The 17,702-nt window shown below is 46.0% G+C and overlaps 1 protein-coding gene across 1 annotated transcript; it reads right to left on the minus strand.

Annotated features, from left to right (window-relative positions):
• Positions 1 to 7,257: 7,257 nt before the first annotated feature.
• On the minus strand, positions 7,258 to 16,206 carry LOC117058304 (zinc-binding protein A33-like). Its single transcript, XM_033169387.1, has 6 exons — positions 15,522 to 16,206; positions 13,594 to 13,689; positions 13,254 to 13,487; positions 12,265 to 12,287; positions 12,021 to 12,145; positions 7,258 to 8,143 (listed from the first exon to the last, which is right to left on the minus strand). The coding sequence occupies exons 1-6, from the start codon at positions 15,873 to 15,875 to the stop codon at positions 7,593 to 7,595; spliced, it is 1,383 nt and encodes a 460-aa protein (XP_033025278.1). The 5' UTR covers positions 15,876 to 16,206; the 3' UTR covers positions 7,258 to 7,592.
• Between the last annotated feature and the right edge of the window lie 1,496 nt (positions 16,207 to 17,702).

The raw sequence follows: 17,702 nt of genomic DNA on the forward strand, positions 1-17,702 counted from the left end.
CTCTGGGTGGGATCTCTGTTCTTCAGTGTCCAAGTCATCACGACATCTGCTACAGATGTCTTCTTTGGGTACATTTTGTAACCCAGCTTGGTATCTGGTATCCCCACCGCCTTCCAAACCATCGATAAGCTGTTTGATCTCATCACAGCATCTGCCCTCATAGCATCTCCCATACATACTGACTGAAACGCCCACGTTGCTGGGAATGTTGTGCAGTCACAGCTCTAGGATGACGTTCTTCATCACGTTGATGCTCCTCACCGAAAGACAGGCACAAGGTACCACTGAAGATCTCTTGGAATCTGGAATCATTGTGGCCATTTTCTTCTTTCATTAAAGAAGGAGCGCATCCCTCACACATGGTCTGCAGGCAACGAGAATGAAAGGAATCAAGAAACTAAGCTCACATTCTTGCCTCGGTAAATGAGTAGGGTTAGTGTGCGAGTTCTGCACCAAGCAGCTCAATTCCTGCACCAAGGTGACCCAGAGGAAAACTTACTATTTCAGACAAAGATATACATCAGGGATGGGGGAACCTGTGACCTTCCAGGTGTTGCTGGACCACAACTGACATCAGCCCTAGTCTCCAGAGAGCCGCCACAGGTTCCCCACCTCTGAAATATTAAAGATGCATTTAATGGATCTTTGCAGTTGGTCACACTACAGTAAATTTCCCCTGCTGTGTCTCTCTAATGTGCTTATTTTATGGAGCACCAGTCCTCCTAGAAACCCTCTGATCTTTCAAGCACAGTTTAGTGGCTTTCCTCTGTGGGTCCAAATCTGGGGCAGGGCTTTCTTGGTGGTGGCTCCAGTTGTCTACAGTTCACTTCCTATGGAGGAGGACGGACCCAAACATCCCATCACTGCAGACTGAAAAAAGGCGACCGAAATACGGTATAAATAGAAATAAATTACTTCTATCACTCACATTGTCTTTAAAAAGAAGATGGGATAGCTCAGTTGGTAAAGCATGAGACTGCGAGTCTCAGGGTTGTGGGTTCGAGCCCCATGTTGGGTAAAAGATTACCGCATTGCAGGGGGTTGGACTAGATGACCCTCAGGGTTCTTTCCAATTCTATGATTCTATTATTTCTTATATAGCTGATTTCTTATTTTAGTACTTCTTTGTTTGAAATACATCTTCAAACGATGCCTAAGAACTGTGTATACTACATATAAGTGTCCCCCTGGCTCTCAATATGTTTCTAGTGCTACTCTGCTGCTGAATTTGTCGAATCTCCTGACCTGGAAATGGATGGTGAAGGAATCAGAGCAGTTCCCCATAGGCCAGGACTCCCTCACTAGTCGGCTGACATCTCTGGTTGCAGTGGCAGATTGCAGGAGGTGCCAGGGAAGCAGAAGCGTTATCGACCTCACCCAGTCCTTAAGATGCTGTAACTTCAAAAGTTACAATTCACCAAAAAAAAAAAACCAGCTTCTCTTGCTACTACCAGATTGCAATGCCCTCCTTGCCTAATCTCACTGCATCTGTCACTCACAGCTATACAGGGAAATGGATCTGCATGGCATATTCCTACCATATATAGAAAGGCAATCTCATAGTGAACTTCGGCTCTCCGTGCAGATGGAAAACAAGATTAATGGGAAAGAGACGGTTCTCCTCCATGCGCACAGAACCTTCACACCTCAGAAGCACACGGTAATCGCACCACAGTAACTACAGGTGCTCAACCTCTGTATCCTGCGATTGCTAACATGAATTTGGAATTATTTGAAGAATTCGTGCCATTTACAGATTGGCAGAGGTGGTGGTGGGGAATTTTATTTTTATTTTTAAATAAAAGAAACCCACTCTTTGATCACCCTAAACTGAACCTATGACAACATGTGGGAAAATGAATTTTGAGAGACAGGATGCAACCTGCAGCATGCAGATTCCAGAATGGGAGAAGACCGTTCCTGCGGCAAAAACGTGGACAAAATGTACAAAACCTTTAATTGCCCATGTGTGCCTTTTTGGGGAAGATGATGGGGGGTGGGCACAATCTCTTCCAGCAGGTGTTTATATAAAGATACATGTGCATACAGACACGATGTCCACATATTGTGTTTTTCCTGTGGGAAATGCAGGTGTTTTCAGTAGAAAACGTGTAGGGTGTTGATGCTCTCCTTAAAACATTAGATGAGGAATGAAGGAAAGGACGGGGTTGAAAAGGAACGACGAAATCAGAAATCCATTGTAATCAAGAAAAAGAGAGAACCCTCTAAGGCGGGGGTCAGCAACCTGCGGCTCCGGAGCCGCATGCGGCTCTTTTACACGGCTGCCGCGGCTCCGGGGCGGATACGCCCGCCCACTTCTCCAGCTGGCAGCGACCGCCCTCCAGCTGGCCGGCAGCCCGCCCTCCGGAGGCTGAGGGCGCTGCTCAGGGGCGTACCCAAGATCACCTGGCCTTGAACAGCGGGGCAGCGGGGCTCGGAGGCGATGGGGACGCAGTAGAGGTGGCGCAGCTCAGCCGAGGGCTCTGGCGGGGAACGCGCCTGAGGCGCGCACGCTCCTTCGGGAAGAGATGGAGCTGGGCGAGCGGGAGGGGGAACTTTGAAGACCCCGCCTCCGCCTCCGAAGCACGCGCCCATGGGAGAGGCCACCCCCCGAGCCTGCCTGGCGGGACCAACCCTGCCCAGCTCCGGGAGTCTTCCTAGCGTGGGAGGTGGCCTTGGGGCGGACAGGGGAGCTCCAGGGTTGGCGGGTATGTGGGACCCCGCGGCATCCAGAGGCAGCTGGGAGGCGGGACGGGATGGGTAGCAGGAAGGGGGCCTTCAGACGCGTCCCCGCACGGGCACTGGAGGCCAGGACTCCTCGGCTGGGTCGTGGGACCGCGGGGGAGGGCTGGCCGCGGTTCCTCTCAGAAGGCTGCTGGCTGCTGAGTCGAGGTGACGACGAGGTAGGCAGCAGCGGGCTGGGCCAGGGGCGGCGGGTGGCGGGCGAGGGGGGAAGCGGCGCCTGTTTCCCTGCCGCTGCCTCCTTCACTCCTGGTTCCGCTCGCAGCCTCAGACCACGCTCTCGCGGGCGCGCGTCTCTCTCCGCCCCGGAGCAAGGCTGGGACGTTTTGCAGTTTTTCCTCTGTCCTGAGTGTGTGTTAGGGGAGCCTTGACAACGCACCTGTTGGCGTGGAAGAGAGGAGTCCTAACTTGGATCTGTGTTCATGTGCAAAATCTATCGCCATTGTCATTAAGGGGGCAGGGAACTCCCCTAAAAAGGTTTGAACACTACGAACTACTACAGCCACCTGTATGCAAGTCAGCACAAACATCACAGGCTTCTCTGGTGCAATTCTGTGCTTTATTTAGCGAGAGGAGGTTGGAAGAGGTGAACATAGCCTCTGGTCTGGAATATTAAGGGTAAAAGACACTAAGATTATTGTAAAAGCCAGCAGTCTTCAATAAGACATGGGACAAACATTTAACACAAGTGTGCAGTTGAGGACTCATTTTTTTAAAACAACAACAACAAATCAAATATTTGTATGCTGTTGCAACCCACCTTAGATCAAGCTGTGACCTGGTAGCGGTCCCCAGGGTGGATAAAAATGAATGATTTTTCTATTAAAAAAAATTTGGATTTTTTTAAAATTTAAATCGGATTTTTAAAAATAAAATGCAGTGTTATATTTGTTTTAAATGTCGCAATGGTTTTGCGGCTCCCAGTTTTTTTTTCCCCTTCGGAAACGGGTCCAAGTGGCTCTTTTGGTCTTAAAGGTTGCAGACCCCTGCTCTAAGGAAATGAACCAGATTTCTGATTTCTCATAACTGCATGATTTCTGATTTCTCATAAAAGCATTCAGTCCCCGCTTCCCCTATACTGTACATAACTTTTGCCCTCTGTCTTTCCCCCCCCCTGCAATTATTTTTGCCCCTCTGACTCACCCAATGCGCCTCCTTAGCGTGGCTGCTGCAGTTCGCTCTCCTTTGTTGCATGAGGAATCTTCCCCTGTGAGCCCCCAAACCTCTTATGTGTCACTAGGTTGGAAGGGGAGGGGGCGAAATCGAGCTTGAAACAGGAAGAAGTCCATCTCTTATTACCTTCCCCCAAATTCCTCGCTGGGGAGAAAGCTGGCCGCGACAAAAATCCAGTTCCTCTATGATTCCTTTAACTCTTCCTGCCCCAGATTGCATTTGGGATTTAAAACGGCGACTGACCATTCCTCCAGAAGAGGGCTACATTTGCACCAGGATTCAGCCCACAGTTAGTTAGTTAGTTAGTTAGTTAGTTAGTTAGTTAGTTTTTTATTAATATTTTAATCAGTTTTATAAATTTAGCAACCATATTAAACAGTTTCACATTCATAATTTAAAATACATTGTTGTCTAGACTTCCCCGCTTCCCTCCTCATTGTGTCCCATTTTAATACATTTGTAGCAATTTTCATGTTACATCTGATTTCTTACCTCTAAATTCATACATTCTTTCTGTCCATACATTTTAACCCCTTGGCCTAAAGTTAATTCCCAAAGATATTCCTTTATTTAACTTTATGTTTTTTTAACCAAAATCTCATATATTTTTACCCCTCAACCCCTGGACCCGGGTTGCCCCAGAAGATACAGCAAGCTCCATAAGTCAATCCAACTTCAATTCCCTTTGTTCTACCTAAGTTCATGTCTCTCATAATTTCTCACCCCACTCCCACTTTATTGCTTGTTTCTCTCTCTCTCTCTCTGTTTGTTTGTTCCTGACAGAGGTGTGATGCATTTAGAAGATGCATGTCAGGCAAGGATTCAACAGGTAATGGGATGGTTAGTTTGCAAGTTTTTTATCCTGTTGCTTAGCGCTCAGAACAGCATCTGTGCTGAACGCTTGTTGGGTAGACATTCAGAAAATTAGTTGATTAAAGAAAGAAACCCAAGCTATCCAAATCTCTGCCTTTCATAGTGCAGGAGTCTTGCAATTAAAAACAAACAAACAAACAATTGTAGTGATTCAGTCCAGAACTCAGTATTGGGAGTGTGTAAAAAGTGAGCAGTAACAAAGATGAGAGAGCCTTTCTGTCCATTGCACATCCAGCTCTACAGACATTCAAAATATAAAGACAGCAGCAGTTTCCAGGATTATTAAGCTAGGACTGTTTAAAGCGGTATGATACCACTTTAAATGCATTGTGCAGATGGGGCATAAGTCACAACCGCAATCACAGGGCATTAGTGGTGAATTTATACTTCACCATCTCTAAATCATTCCTTGTTATTAGCTGTTCTGCAATGATTCTTCCGTGTGACCACATTATTGCCATCTGCAGGGACACTCTTGCATTATAGTAGGAGGACACACAACAAAACACACACACACAACACACCCCAAAACATTTGTGGTATGGAGAAATATAATATTTTAAGCTAAGCAGTAGGACTGGCCCAAAACTTGCAGGTGCAAATGGTATGAAAAGGGTGGTCATGCATAACCAACAACATATTGAGCACAAATCATGACAATCACTCGATTAAAAACAACATCTGGAAGGGAGCTCAGACTGCATACTGAGCAATTTACTTTCTCGGCAGACATGTATGTGAAAGACAGCAGTTAGAAGGGACAGAAGGAGAGACAGAGAGTTGGTGGTATTTTATTGCTGGAAGTGAGATGGCAGCCTTCCTACAGCTGCCCTAGGTGCACTCTGGAGACCAGCATTCTTCCAATATGCTCGGCTCATATATTGAAGCAAAAAATACTGTGTGCTCTCTCGTCCAAAGTCTCCAGTGCTCTCTCATCCAAAGGATGCTGCAAGCAAGAGATGTTACAGATGGATCTACCCAGTGCTTTTTTTTTCCTTTAAAAATGTTTAGGGGTACTCTTATTTTGACTCAAGAAAATTGTCATTTTGGGGTTCAATTCGGGGGAAATAAATACAGTAAATGGACAAAAATACAAAGATTCACAAAATGTTTAGGGGTATGCATCCCCCTGTGTCCCCGTCTCCCCCCCCCCCCAGAAAAAAGCACAGGATCTACCCTGGGGAATTTGCAGTCATCTTGCACAAAAAGGGAAATGCATTTGGGGGGAGCCATTTGCAAAACACGAGTGAATATGCCCTATATGATCCGCGGACCAACCATCATAACACACCTGTATCTGCATAGACCCCTACATGCTTCAAAACAGGATTTATGTCCTAAGACACATTTACATAGAGCAAAAGTTTATTTATTAAGTACTTAGAATACACCACAGCTTAAAGTCTAAGGCCAGGACTAGTTCATGGAGTCCCTCAGCAGCTGCTGGGGCCCAAGAACCCCAGCAACTGGGTAAGTTTCCTAGAAGAGTCCACTGGAAGGCAAATTGCCTGGGACGACCGACACCCAGAGTCAAGCTTGCCTCTCCTGGTCCTTTCCTAATGGCGGTGTGTTGGGCTATTGCCTCAACCCACACATCCCTACACAGAGAGCATATGCCATGCATCTATACTGCTTTTGCTGAGGCTTCTATGCGCTTCCTTGCTAAGAGGTGGGTTGGGGAGGAGGATTCAAATCCCAAGTACATGAAGTCTGAGAAGTAGCCTACCTTTTTAAAATCATGTTGCTCCTTAGAGGGGGCAGGCACAGTTTGGGGGAAAGACTCCTTCTCTTCCGGGATCCCACTCCAAACTTTATACTTGTGCCTCTTTCAAATGGACTTTGTGACAGTCCCCACTACCAACTGCATTGATAGTTGGGGGATGAACCTCAGTTCTAGTGCACTCTTTACCTACAGTATATGGAACAATTTTTTTAAAAAAAAATCCTTCCAGTAGCACCTTATCGAGACCAACTAAGTTTGTTCTTGGTGTGAGCTTTCATGTGCATGCACCTTCTTCAGATCTCTAAGGTGCTACCGTAAGGATTTTTAAAATTTTGTTTTGACTACGGCAGACCAACACGGCTACCTACCTGTAACTACAGTATATTGGTTTTTCCGTGTAGCTCTTTAAACATAGCAGCAATCTCTCCCGGGGCTTACCCTTTTCTGCAGATGAATAAATAAGAAACACTACTGTTTCACTGTTGAGGCTCAAGTACTTTGGCCACCTCATGAGAAGAGAAGACTCCCTAGAAAAGACCCTGATGTTGGGAAAGATGGAGGGCACAAGGAGAAGGGGACGACAGAGGATGAGATGGTTGGACGGTGTTCTTGAAGCGACTAGCATGAGTTTGGCCAAACTGCGGGAGGCAGTGAAAGATAGGCGTGCCTGGCATGCTCCCTGGTCCATGGGGTCCCGAAGAGTCGGACACGACTGAACGACTGAACAACAACAACAACTGTTTCACTGAAGGAGATTCTCTAGGAATGCCTTGTAGATCCACCTGCTCTTGTCTGCTTTTTCTTGTGTTGCTTATGGTCTTGTTATAACTATGGCATGTTGTGGGCTGGGTGTTTTGGGGTTTATTTTGGTGTTTTGGCTTTTAATTATTTTATTGTTGTTGCACTGTGTGCATTTTAATTGCCTTGGGAGGACTTTTCCCTTTAAAACAAATACAAAAATATTATTTGTACGATGGGAGTTTAAAGAACCTTCTGCTTATGATATGTCCAGGGCATCGTCATTGCAGAAGCAGGTGTGAGTTGAGAAAAGAAAAACAGAACAGGAGATGTTCTTTTTCTTCTACCATAGTGGAAGGTGGCATATTTTTAAGGGGGTTGCATTTTTCCCTGAATTGTACAGCCCAGGGCAAAAATAGGGGAACAACCTCCCTTTGAACCTAGAACTCGCAAAAGTGTAAAGGTGGGCCATGGTAGAAGCATCACAGAAAGACACCAGGCCCCCATTGTAGTCCAGATAAACCCCAACTCTCTTGGGGAAGGATGTGGGGGACAGCCTTTCAGGCGGGTCGTCCTTGGCCATTAGCTCCACACCATTTCGCAGCCGGATTACCCAGTATCCACTACCAGGGGAGGCGGCAATTTTCCCTTTGCGGTTGATAGAAATGCTAACCAGGCCTAAGGTCCAGGAGAGCTTGTTGCCAACTTCCACTTCCCAATAGTGCTTCCCTGAGGAGAAGCTCTGGCAACCCAACACGGCTACACAGTAGTTGAACCGCATGGGAGTGTCCAGGACTTCCCGGCGCAGCTGACCGTCCCGGACACAAGTGTAGTCATCTGATAGGACAAGACACGGATGTGCTGTTTCAGGATCCAGGGTTATCCGGGGGAAGTCTGCAAAATGGGGGGTGGGGTGGGGTGAGAAGGAAGAGAGCAAATTTAAAAATCAAGTTGTCCTTTCATTTCATAATAGCCTGATGATGATTATTATTATATTTTATAAACATCTTTATTGAAAGTTCAAAAAGTACATAATTATATGTGCATGATGAGATGTAAATAAAAGAGAAAAAGAAAGAAAAAGAGAAATAGAACCTGTGTAGAAAGGAATATAAAAGAGGGAGGGGGGGAACCCAAAACTGTATACAGTCGTACCTTGGAAGTCACACGGAATCTGTTCCGGAAGTCCATTTGACTTCCAAAACGTTCGAAAACCAAATCACGGCTTCTGATTGGCTGCAGGAACCACCTGCAGCCAATCAGAAGCCGCGGAAGCCCCATTGCACGTTCGGGTTCCAAAAGAACATTTGCAAACTGGAACCATCACTTCCAGGTTTGCAGCGTTCAGGAGCCAAAACAAGTTCCAGGGTGTTAGAGATCCAAGGTATGACTGTGCTTTACAAGGTTGTTATTGTACTTCACCAGATCTTAACTTACTACAGTATTTGTAAGAATGAATTCCAAATATCGTTGAATTTGTCCATGGCAAGACTGATACTGATGAATTGGGAAAATAAAAATGTGGCTGCGTTCTACGATTGAAGACTTATACAAACTCACAACTACTTCTTCTTCTTCTTCTTCTTCTTCTTCTTCTTCTTCTTCTTCTTCTTCTTCTTCTTCTTCTTCTTCTTCTTCTTCTTCTTCTTCCTATAATTATTACCCACTTTCCACTCTAAGGTCTCAGGGTAAGTTACAACAATTAAAATACAATGAATAAAAAGTTTGAAACAACTTAAAAACACAGGAATAGGGTGGGTTCTAATAATATACGGGGCGCAGGTTCGGCATTCTCTAAAAGTTGTGTAATGAAAGTGCCAGCCGGAACTCTCTGTGGGGAGGGATTTCCACAATTTAGGAGCTGCCCCGGAGAATGCCAGCTCCTAGGCCACCGCCACTGAGTTTCTGAGGGCGGTGGGACAACCCAGAGGGTCCCTTCCACCAATCTTAGCCCCCCCCTATGATCTGTAAGGATGGAAACAGTCTTTTGGGTACAGTATTTGGAATGATTCCACATTCCTACCATCTGAATCACAGTTATAACCTCCTAAGTGCTGTTGACTCCCTCAGCCAACATGAACAGTGGTCAGTGTTAGGTAGATCTACTCTGAAGTAAGACTTATCCAGGGACCACGAGGGTCCTCTGGGAACTATAGCTTAATGTACAAGGAAGGTATAAACTTATTAGTCTGAGATAACAATTAATAGTCAGGCAACACATGGTGGTTCCCCATCCTCGCTCTAAATGCTAGATGTTTTGTGAGCCAGCACTAATACAAACGGCACACACCCAAAATCACTAGATTCCATGAGTTAAGAGCTCAACATGCATTCCCCGTGAGCATAACAAGGGGGGCCTGCCCCCCTCAATCAAGTAAATACACAAAAACACTTAGCTAAAAGTAGAAATAATCACTGGCAAAAGAGGAGGAATTTGAGAAGGAAGCACTGAAAAGGTTTTCTCAGCAAATCCAATAAAGCTTATTTTAGTTTAGATTTTTTTAAGTAAGATTAAAAAGGTCATGTTCTGTGTAATTTTGCAAAACGCACTCATTAACTCCCTGGTGTTAATTTTTTTTATTTAACTTCCTAGTTTTCAAGTAACTGAAGATTTTGTCAGATTTTTCCGAGCACTTGGGGTCAAAGGTAAGTACCATTTAAAACATCTGTCATTGAGACATTTCATTCCGAATCTGCTAGATGGACCCAGACAGGGGACGGTGACAGGTGGGTGTCCTGCCTCTGGCCTTAACATAAATCATAAATCCATTACTCATGATCTGTACTTGACTCATCTTTTTCCTCTGCCATTCTGTTGGGTCATTCCCTGATCTTTATTAGCTTCTGGCCTGATCTTTTAATTGGCTTGGTATACATAGCTCTTCCTAGGTCAGGTCATCACCTAATCATGAAGATCCTGTTGAATGCAGATTCCTTCATTATCTGTTTTCTCAGCATCAACACCCGGGTGTCCTTCTGCTGCTCCCTGACTCACTGTGGAGCACTCTTAGTCATTCCCTCTCACCTTCTGCATGACCCACAGAATCCCCAGCTAAGCTGAGCGAGCCCACAGATACAGGTGGGTTGAACAGTAAATACATAGGTACCGGTACTCAAGATCTCTTAACTGTTAAGCAGAACTAATCTGTGTCAATCTCTTGCTTAGGACACAAGACGAATGCCTTGCAAAATCAAAAAGTCCACCTAGTCCAGCACCTTTGCAAGAATCCTTTGGGAAGCTGTCAGCGGTGGGGCAGAGGTTTGGTGTGCAAAAAAATAAATAAATACCACATTCAGTTCCTGGCATTCCCAAATACAAAGGGAAAGAAAAATCCCTGCCTGAACCCCTGGAAAGACGCTGCCCGTCAGTGTAGACCTGGGGTGAGAAACCTGGAGCTCCTTCCAGATGTTGCTGAACTACGACTCCCCAGCCCCAGTGAGCATGAACCAGTGCTCAGGGATGGTGAAAGCTGTAGTTTGGCAACATCAGGTGGGCCACAGGTTCCCCTCCCCTGGCATAGACATTGTAAAATACTGAGCTAGATTGGAACGGCTTAGGGAGCTGGGTATGTTTAGCCTGGAGAAGAGAAGGTTAAGGGGTGATATGATAGCCATGTTCAAATATATAAAAGGATGTCAAATATATAAAAGGAGGGAGAAAGGTTGTTTTCTGCTGCTCCAGAGAAGCGGACACAGGGCAATGGATTCAAACTACAAGAAAGAAGATTCCACCTAAACATTAGGAAGAACTTCCTGACAGTAAGAGCTGTTTGACAGTGGAATTTGCTGCCAAGGAGTGTGGTGGAGTCTCCTTCTTTGGAGGTCTTTAAGCGGAGGCTTGACAGCCATCTGTCAGGAATGCTTTGATGGTGTTTCCTGCTTGGCAGGCGGTTGGACTGGATGGCCCTTGTGGTCTCTTCCAACTCTATGATTCTATGACCCATGGTAAAAAGGAGCTTCCTGTTTTCACTAATGTCAGGAACCAGCAGCAGCCAGGTGTCCCGCACTAGGAACTGGCTAGCAATCCACTGCTGGGACAGTCTGCCCTACTCTAGTCAAACTAATGTCAGTGTACTGGAAGAAGCAAAGATACCAGTGTCGAAGCAATGATTCTTCAACATCAGCTTCGTTGGACTGGTCATGTTGTGCAGATGCCTGATGATCATCTTCCAAAGCAACTACTCTATTCCGAACTTAAAAATGGAAAGTGTAATTCTGGTGGTCAACAAAAGAGGTTAAAATACTCTCAAGGCAAATCTAAAAAAAAAAAAAGTAGTATAAACACCGACAACTGGGAAACACTGGCCTGCGAGTGCTCCAATTAGAGAACAGCCTTTACCAAAGATGTCATGGGCTCTGAAGACGCTCAAACTCAGGATGAAAGGGAGAAACATGCTAAGAGGAAGGCATGCTTGGCAAAACCCTCACCATGGTCAACTCCAGCCCGGAAGCCTATGTCCCTATTGTGGAAGGACGTGTGGATCCAGAATTGGCCTCCACAGTCACTTACTTTTAAGACTGTGTTCATGGAAGACAATCTTACTTGGCTATGAGTGATAGGAGGAGGAGGAGGAGGAGGAGGAGGAGGAGGAGGATGAGAAGAAGAAGAAGAAGAAGAAGAAGAAGAAGAAGAAGAAGAAGAAGAAGAAGAAGAAGAAGAAGTCCCAGTGGAGAAGGAATACAATCCGCCTGAGACAAGATTTGTTCATGCGGTGCACTCAGAAAAGACAACAAGGACGTTTTTTGTGTTTCTCCCAAACATCACCTTTACCTATGCCGAGTGCAGATTTCATTTCCTTCCAAGCGGCACACTGTAGAGGCCCCTTGAACTGCCCAAGGGTCTGCAGCATGGCAGGCATGAGAGGAAACGTTGGTGTGGCTTGTTGTTGCTTCACCCTTAGCCAGGTGGGAGGGAAAACAATCACACACATGCAAGTATATGTTAATAACTAAAATAAAAATAGGGGTGTTTCTTTATGAATAAGAAATTACTCTTTTCTTTTTGGTTCACTCACCTGTTCAGGAGAGAATGTATTCCCTGTGCATGGGAGGGGGACAAAGGGGAAACATATGTTTAGAAAAATACCAAGGAGATTTGAAATTTTAATAACTTCGATCTACTAGAGCCGGGAGTTCCTGGTTTTGCTATTTTATGCAAGTAGCAACAAACTGCCTGCTTAAACGCCCTTCCTCATCTCACAATCATAGTATCACCCGCAAGGTCATCAGTGAGGCCAAACATCACCCCAAGCACCAGCACAGTTATTCTGTGAACTGCCCTGAGATCTTTCGATGGAGGGTGGTGTTATAAGAATTTTAAGGTCCCAAATATAAAGTATTTATAAATGCACACATATCTAAATATACGAACCACGTGTCTGAAATAAAACGGCTTCAGGATTGCTCTCCCGTACTGACTCTCCCAATGACCTCAAATATTCCTCTGCTGGAAGGAAGGCAAATGGGGAAAGACTTCCCATTGTCTTTTTGCTTGCAAATCCTGTCTTAAGGGCGTATTTGTGTATGAATAGGGTGAGCCTTTGACTTGGATTCAGTAACTCTAAAGCATTAACCATCACAAAAGAATGGCCAGACTGCCCAGATAATGCAATCAGTGACCATTATCAGGTATCCTGGCAGGCAGGATTTCTGCTGTAGACCGCCTCCTTCTGTGATGCATGTATGATGTTTTGGGGGGTGGTCTTGGGCTACAGGGCGGGCAATTTCAAAAGTCTATATAAGGGCTTGCGCACCGTTGTTCAGGGTTCTCCTCCCTCCTGCGTGTGGTGAGTGAGGACCCTGTTGCAATAGTTTAATAAAGATCAGGCTTACTAGCCGCTTTGCTTCTCAATATACTCTGGTTGGCCTGTGTTTTCTCCTACCCATAGGGAACCCACTTAAGGAATCTATACGGGCTCCGGAATACCCCATAAGGGAAAGAGAGCAGTTTTTCTTATAACAATTCCAGCCGTAGAATCTCCATGGAAGCCCGTTTTTTCCTTACAGCTAAGAAGCTTGCCGAGTCTTGTAGCTGCAGGTGGCCCTCGGCTTCCAACAGCAGCTCCTGGCCCAGCTGGCAAGACTCCTTCAGCGCTCTCAGTCTCTCCTCCATCTCCCGAAGAACGTGTGCCCCTTCCTCCTCCAGCCTTGCCTTGCATGCTTTCTCGTGAGCGTAGAGGAAGCGATGGAGATGCTTGTATTCGGTGGAGATGTGGTCATCCAGACTCAGCAAAACTGCCTAGCAACCAGAGAGAGAGAGAGAGAGATCTACGCATATTTCCCTCCGAGATATATAAGCTTATTGCCCTCATTAAGTTTCTCCTCACCACCGCAGTCTTCTTCACCTGATGGTTCTGGAGCTTCTCTTCTTCCTCCCTCGTAAACAGGAGAAGTTTGGTCAGGTTAGATTCCATCCGCGAAATAGCCAAAGACAGCTCCTCCTGTTCCAAGATGGTGAGTGGAAGTTAAAAATAGCCGGGGAGAGGAAATGTGGGAATACGTTTTAAGGTGCCCCTGCACCTGTTTGCTTTATGTTTTATTTAAGGTAACCTTCCGCGCATCGCGAGGAAGGCAAAGGAACCAGCAGAGGTTTGCTGCATGGATCCCTCCGCGATGAGGGCAAAGCGCGCCAATTTAGCCAATGTAACGGTCAGTTGAAAGTTTCCCGCCCAGAAACTAGCTTAGAGATGACGTTGTGATTGGTTCTTGTTAATGTTGTGACGATGTTTAACTTCCTAATAAATAGCCCCTGCTCTCTGTAGCTTGTGTGGAGAACGCGTGAGACAAGCCAGAGAGAAACCGAAAGAGAAACCAAGCCGCACAGAGCAGTTGAGAGCTTCTTCACCATTGACTGCAGTCTCTTAGTATTTATTTCTTTTATTTCAAAAACGTTTATTTGGCCATCTAAGTTTTGGCCACTACTTAGCTTAGCCTATCTTTCCTATCCGGAACCTTCGGAAACCTCCAGAAACCTCCAGAACTCACGACAACTACCTTCAGATCATAGCCAGCGGACCCTTTCATGGCCAGTGGGAGCAGGAACTCCGGGATTACTGGTCGTCCCATCTGCTGGCTATCCCCACAAGGAATTGCCTTTTCCCCCTCTCCCTGCCTCTCTCTCCCTCTCTCTCTCACACACCCACACACACCCCCCCAAGTAAATGCACATTTAACAGTAACCTGACCATTCAGAAATTGTCCATACCAGGAAAAATGGCACCTGCTTGCTATGAATTTGACTGTCTCCAATCGCATGGACCTATTCCAATGGTTCCGTGTGATATAAACTCCAATGAGCAATTAAGGTCTTTACAAAAGGGCTGCTTGTCCCTTGATGTCTCCTGCTTTTGGAACGTCATTTTGGGGAGCAATAGAGACAACTGGGAGGGTATTTTGCCATTTTAATTTAGGCAGAGAGACAGGAAGAACTATTCACTGGCTGAATAAAAAAGTCACCCTTTTAAGGATGCAGAATTAGGAAGTGGATTGCCTACTAACCTGATGTGGGGCTTGATTCCGCCCTGCTCTGCTTGTATGTTTGCAAGCGAACATCTCTTACAAAGGCAATAGAGAAGTCAACCTGTAACTAGATTCCTTGCATGGAATGATGATATTACCTGTATTTGTCTGGTTCTTCCCAGTTTGCTGCCAATCGGGACAGGTGTTGCTTGTCTCTTTTTCTGTCTTATTTATTTGCTAAATTTATATGGTAAACGCGCAAGCGATCAAGCACTTAAAAATAATTCCAATACAGGTGCAAATTGGGGGTGAGCGAGGCAATAGAGGTTTCCAGTGCTGTCTTATCCAAAGGAAACTCAACCGTTGCCACAAAACACTCGAACATTTCTCCAATCGAGGGAAGGGAATGGTTAAAAAAAACCAGCTGCTGGGGTACTGTTAAATACATGGGAAACCTTTAGAATGTCTTCATTATTTGCTAATAATAATAATAATAACAACAACAACATTTGCATCCCTTTTCCTCCAAGGAGCTCAAGGTTACATACATGGTTCTCCCCGCCCTGTGAGATAGGTTAGGCTGAGAGCCCATGACTGACCCAAGGTCACCCAGAGAGCTTGCGTAAGTCACTTTGAGATCCCTTAATAATGCTAATTCAGCCAGCCAGACATAGAAAAGCTGTCAGCCTTTCTCTGGACTCCCAGTTCCCACCCATTGTGCTCGCACGCACCCCATTCATCACTATTACTAGCAATCTGGGAACAGGACACAGGGGGCTCTGCCTGGACTCTTCTCCCCCCCACACACACACACCTTGTACAGCTTTGTAGTCTCCTGGACAGAGGTCAGTGTGCCATTCTGGCGCAGCGCAGATTCCCTGCATCTGGGCTCCGTGCGTCGGCCCTCCTCGGCCTCCCCAGTTCTCATCCCGCCGATTCGGTGAATCAAGGTCCCCAGGAGCTTGCACGGCGTGTACCTCCTCTCTGGGAACTGCTCCCGGCACTGAGGACACATGAGCTTAATGCCAGGGGCTCCCCACGCTGCCTCGATGCAGGCTTGGCAGTAGAGGTGGCCGCAAGGGAGGGCAACCGGCTCCCAGAACCACTCCAGGCAGATGGGACAGGAGAAATCCGTAACGAGGTCCTCAAAGTGTGTGGAGGAAGCCATGGCGAAGGCAGGTCACTCCTAGGAACTTCCAAGAAACTTGGGTCCCAGCCCTCCTGCCTGCCCACCCCAAAGCGCCCAGATGTCTCTGCTGGAGTTAGGAGACAGCAATCCAGTGGCCCAAGCTGTCACTCTCTGCTGTCAAGTTGTGGAGCTTCTGGCTTGGATCTAGACCCAGCCACTGCCTGCGCTTGTCAGAAACCCAACGCTGGACTTTGCTCCCAAACGCCCAAGATTTGCGCTTATCGCTCGCAGGGGTGTGGGTGCGGGAACACAGCTGTTAGCAACCCACCCTCTCTGCACATAACACTTTCACAAAAGCAATGTGGGCTCCCCTCCCCTTTTAAAAACAAAACAAAACCTGGCTCTACCGCAGTGCCTCCGACAGCATTCTGGCATATTCATTGCACAGCTTTGCCAGAAAAGCTTCCTTTGCTACATTTCTGCATGCAAGGCTGCTGCTAAAAGCACAGAAGGGCCTGTACAAACACTGCCAGCCCTATGTATGGACTCAGGAGAGAAAGTGCATTTCTAAAGTGTGCAACTCTTCAATAGAGCTTCATCTGTTACTGGTAATCAGTCACCTGCTAGGATATGGTGTTTATTGTTTATTAAACAACAAACACCAGGCACACCCTGTATCCAAGATCAAGTGGAAGATTTTGGAAGTTCTGAATTTTGCATGCTATCGGAATAATGGGAGCGGGGAGGGGACTTCGTGGGCCAGTGCCAGCCTAACTTCTGTGAACACGTTAACTTTTAATAAAAAGCCTTATTTGCCAGGGTGCAGAGAGAAATGTCCTTAAATATGGAGCTGGGAGAGGTGGGCAGAAAGTAGACCAGCAATTTCCTCAGAGTACATCCTTATTTGGGATGCATTCCCTTTTCAAGGCTACCGAAAAGACCCCAGACCCACCTTCCTGCTTATTCCGTTTGCTAGCACCCTGAGCCAGCAGCAAGAATCCAGCCTGATGAAGAAGAGTTCTGTTGGACTCTAAAGCTTACCCATGTTTTTAAATATTTTGGATGTTTCCAAGGAAGGTTTTAGCTTTTAAAAAACTTTTTTTGAGATTTTTTAACTTCTAACGAACTAACACGTTTTTGAACTTGCAAGTTTTGCCTACTTCACCTGTTTATAAAGGTTTGCCTGTCACGAGTCAGGAGCAGCGGCCCCTAGTCCATCTCTGCTAGATCAGCCTCCAGGTCCTACGACTGCCAGTAACGTTGATTTCTATAAACCTTCGAGAAACATAATTGCCAATATGTGGTCTGGAGCAGGTGAATAAAACGTAGACCCTCAACCATTCATACGGCTCTGGGAAACTTGCAGTACATTGGCAAAGGGATTCTGTCTCCCAATTGTCTTTTAAAAAGCAAGAACAAAAAAAGCCTCCCTATTATTATTATTATTAGCAAACTAGGTTGTTAAAAAGGAACACTCTGGAGGAAACAGAAACGAACTTGTGTGCTTGGTTCTACGAATGGTTCAGCAATTCCTGGGCTTATAGCGCATGCTCAGAGGCACCCTGGTCCTTAATTCTTCACAGATATTTGCCCAAATGAGCCACTGCTTCACACCTGGCTCCAGGAAGTGGGGCACGCAGGACCATTTGAAAACAAAGCAAATCCCGTAAGCCAGACAATTGCCCTAAAGGTTATGAATGGAACTCTGTGTTGCCAGAAATGGCAGACTAACACTTTCATCACTTTGAGCACCAGATGGAAGGGGTTTGTATGTGTTACAGACAAAAAAATTTTTTTTTTAAAAAAAATAGTGCAATGGATTAAGCCAGGAAAGCTACGGAAACCAAAAAAAGGAAAATATATTTT

The sequence above is a fragment of the Lacerta agilis genome, chromosome 14 (assembly GCF_009819535.1).
Source record: "Lacerta agilis isolate rLacAgi1 chromosome 14, rLacAgi1.pri, whole genome shotgun sequence".
Taxonomy (NCBI): Eukaryota; Metazoa; Chordata; class Lepidosauria; order Squamata; family Lacertidae; genus Lacerta; species Lacerta agilis.

Excerpts from the sequence above, each read along its gene's own strand:
- LOC117058304 (XM_033169387.1), bottom strand. The coding sequence starts at position 15,875 with ATGGCTTCCTCCACACACTTTGAGGACCTCGTTACGGATTTCTCCTGT. Across the intron at positions 12,288-13,253 it reads ACTCGGCAAGCTTCTTAGCT|GGAATACATTCTCTCCTGAA; the intron begins GTAAGGAAAAAA and ends TCCCATGCACAG. Across the intron at positions 8,144-12,020 it reads GAAATCTGCACTCGGCATAG|ACTTCCCCCGGATAACCCTG; the intron begins GTAAAGGTGATG and ends CCCATTTTGCAG.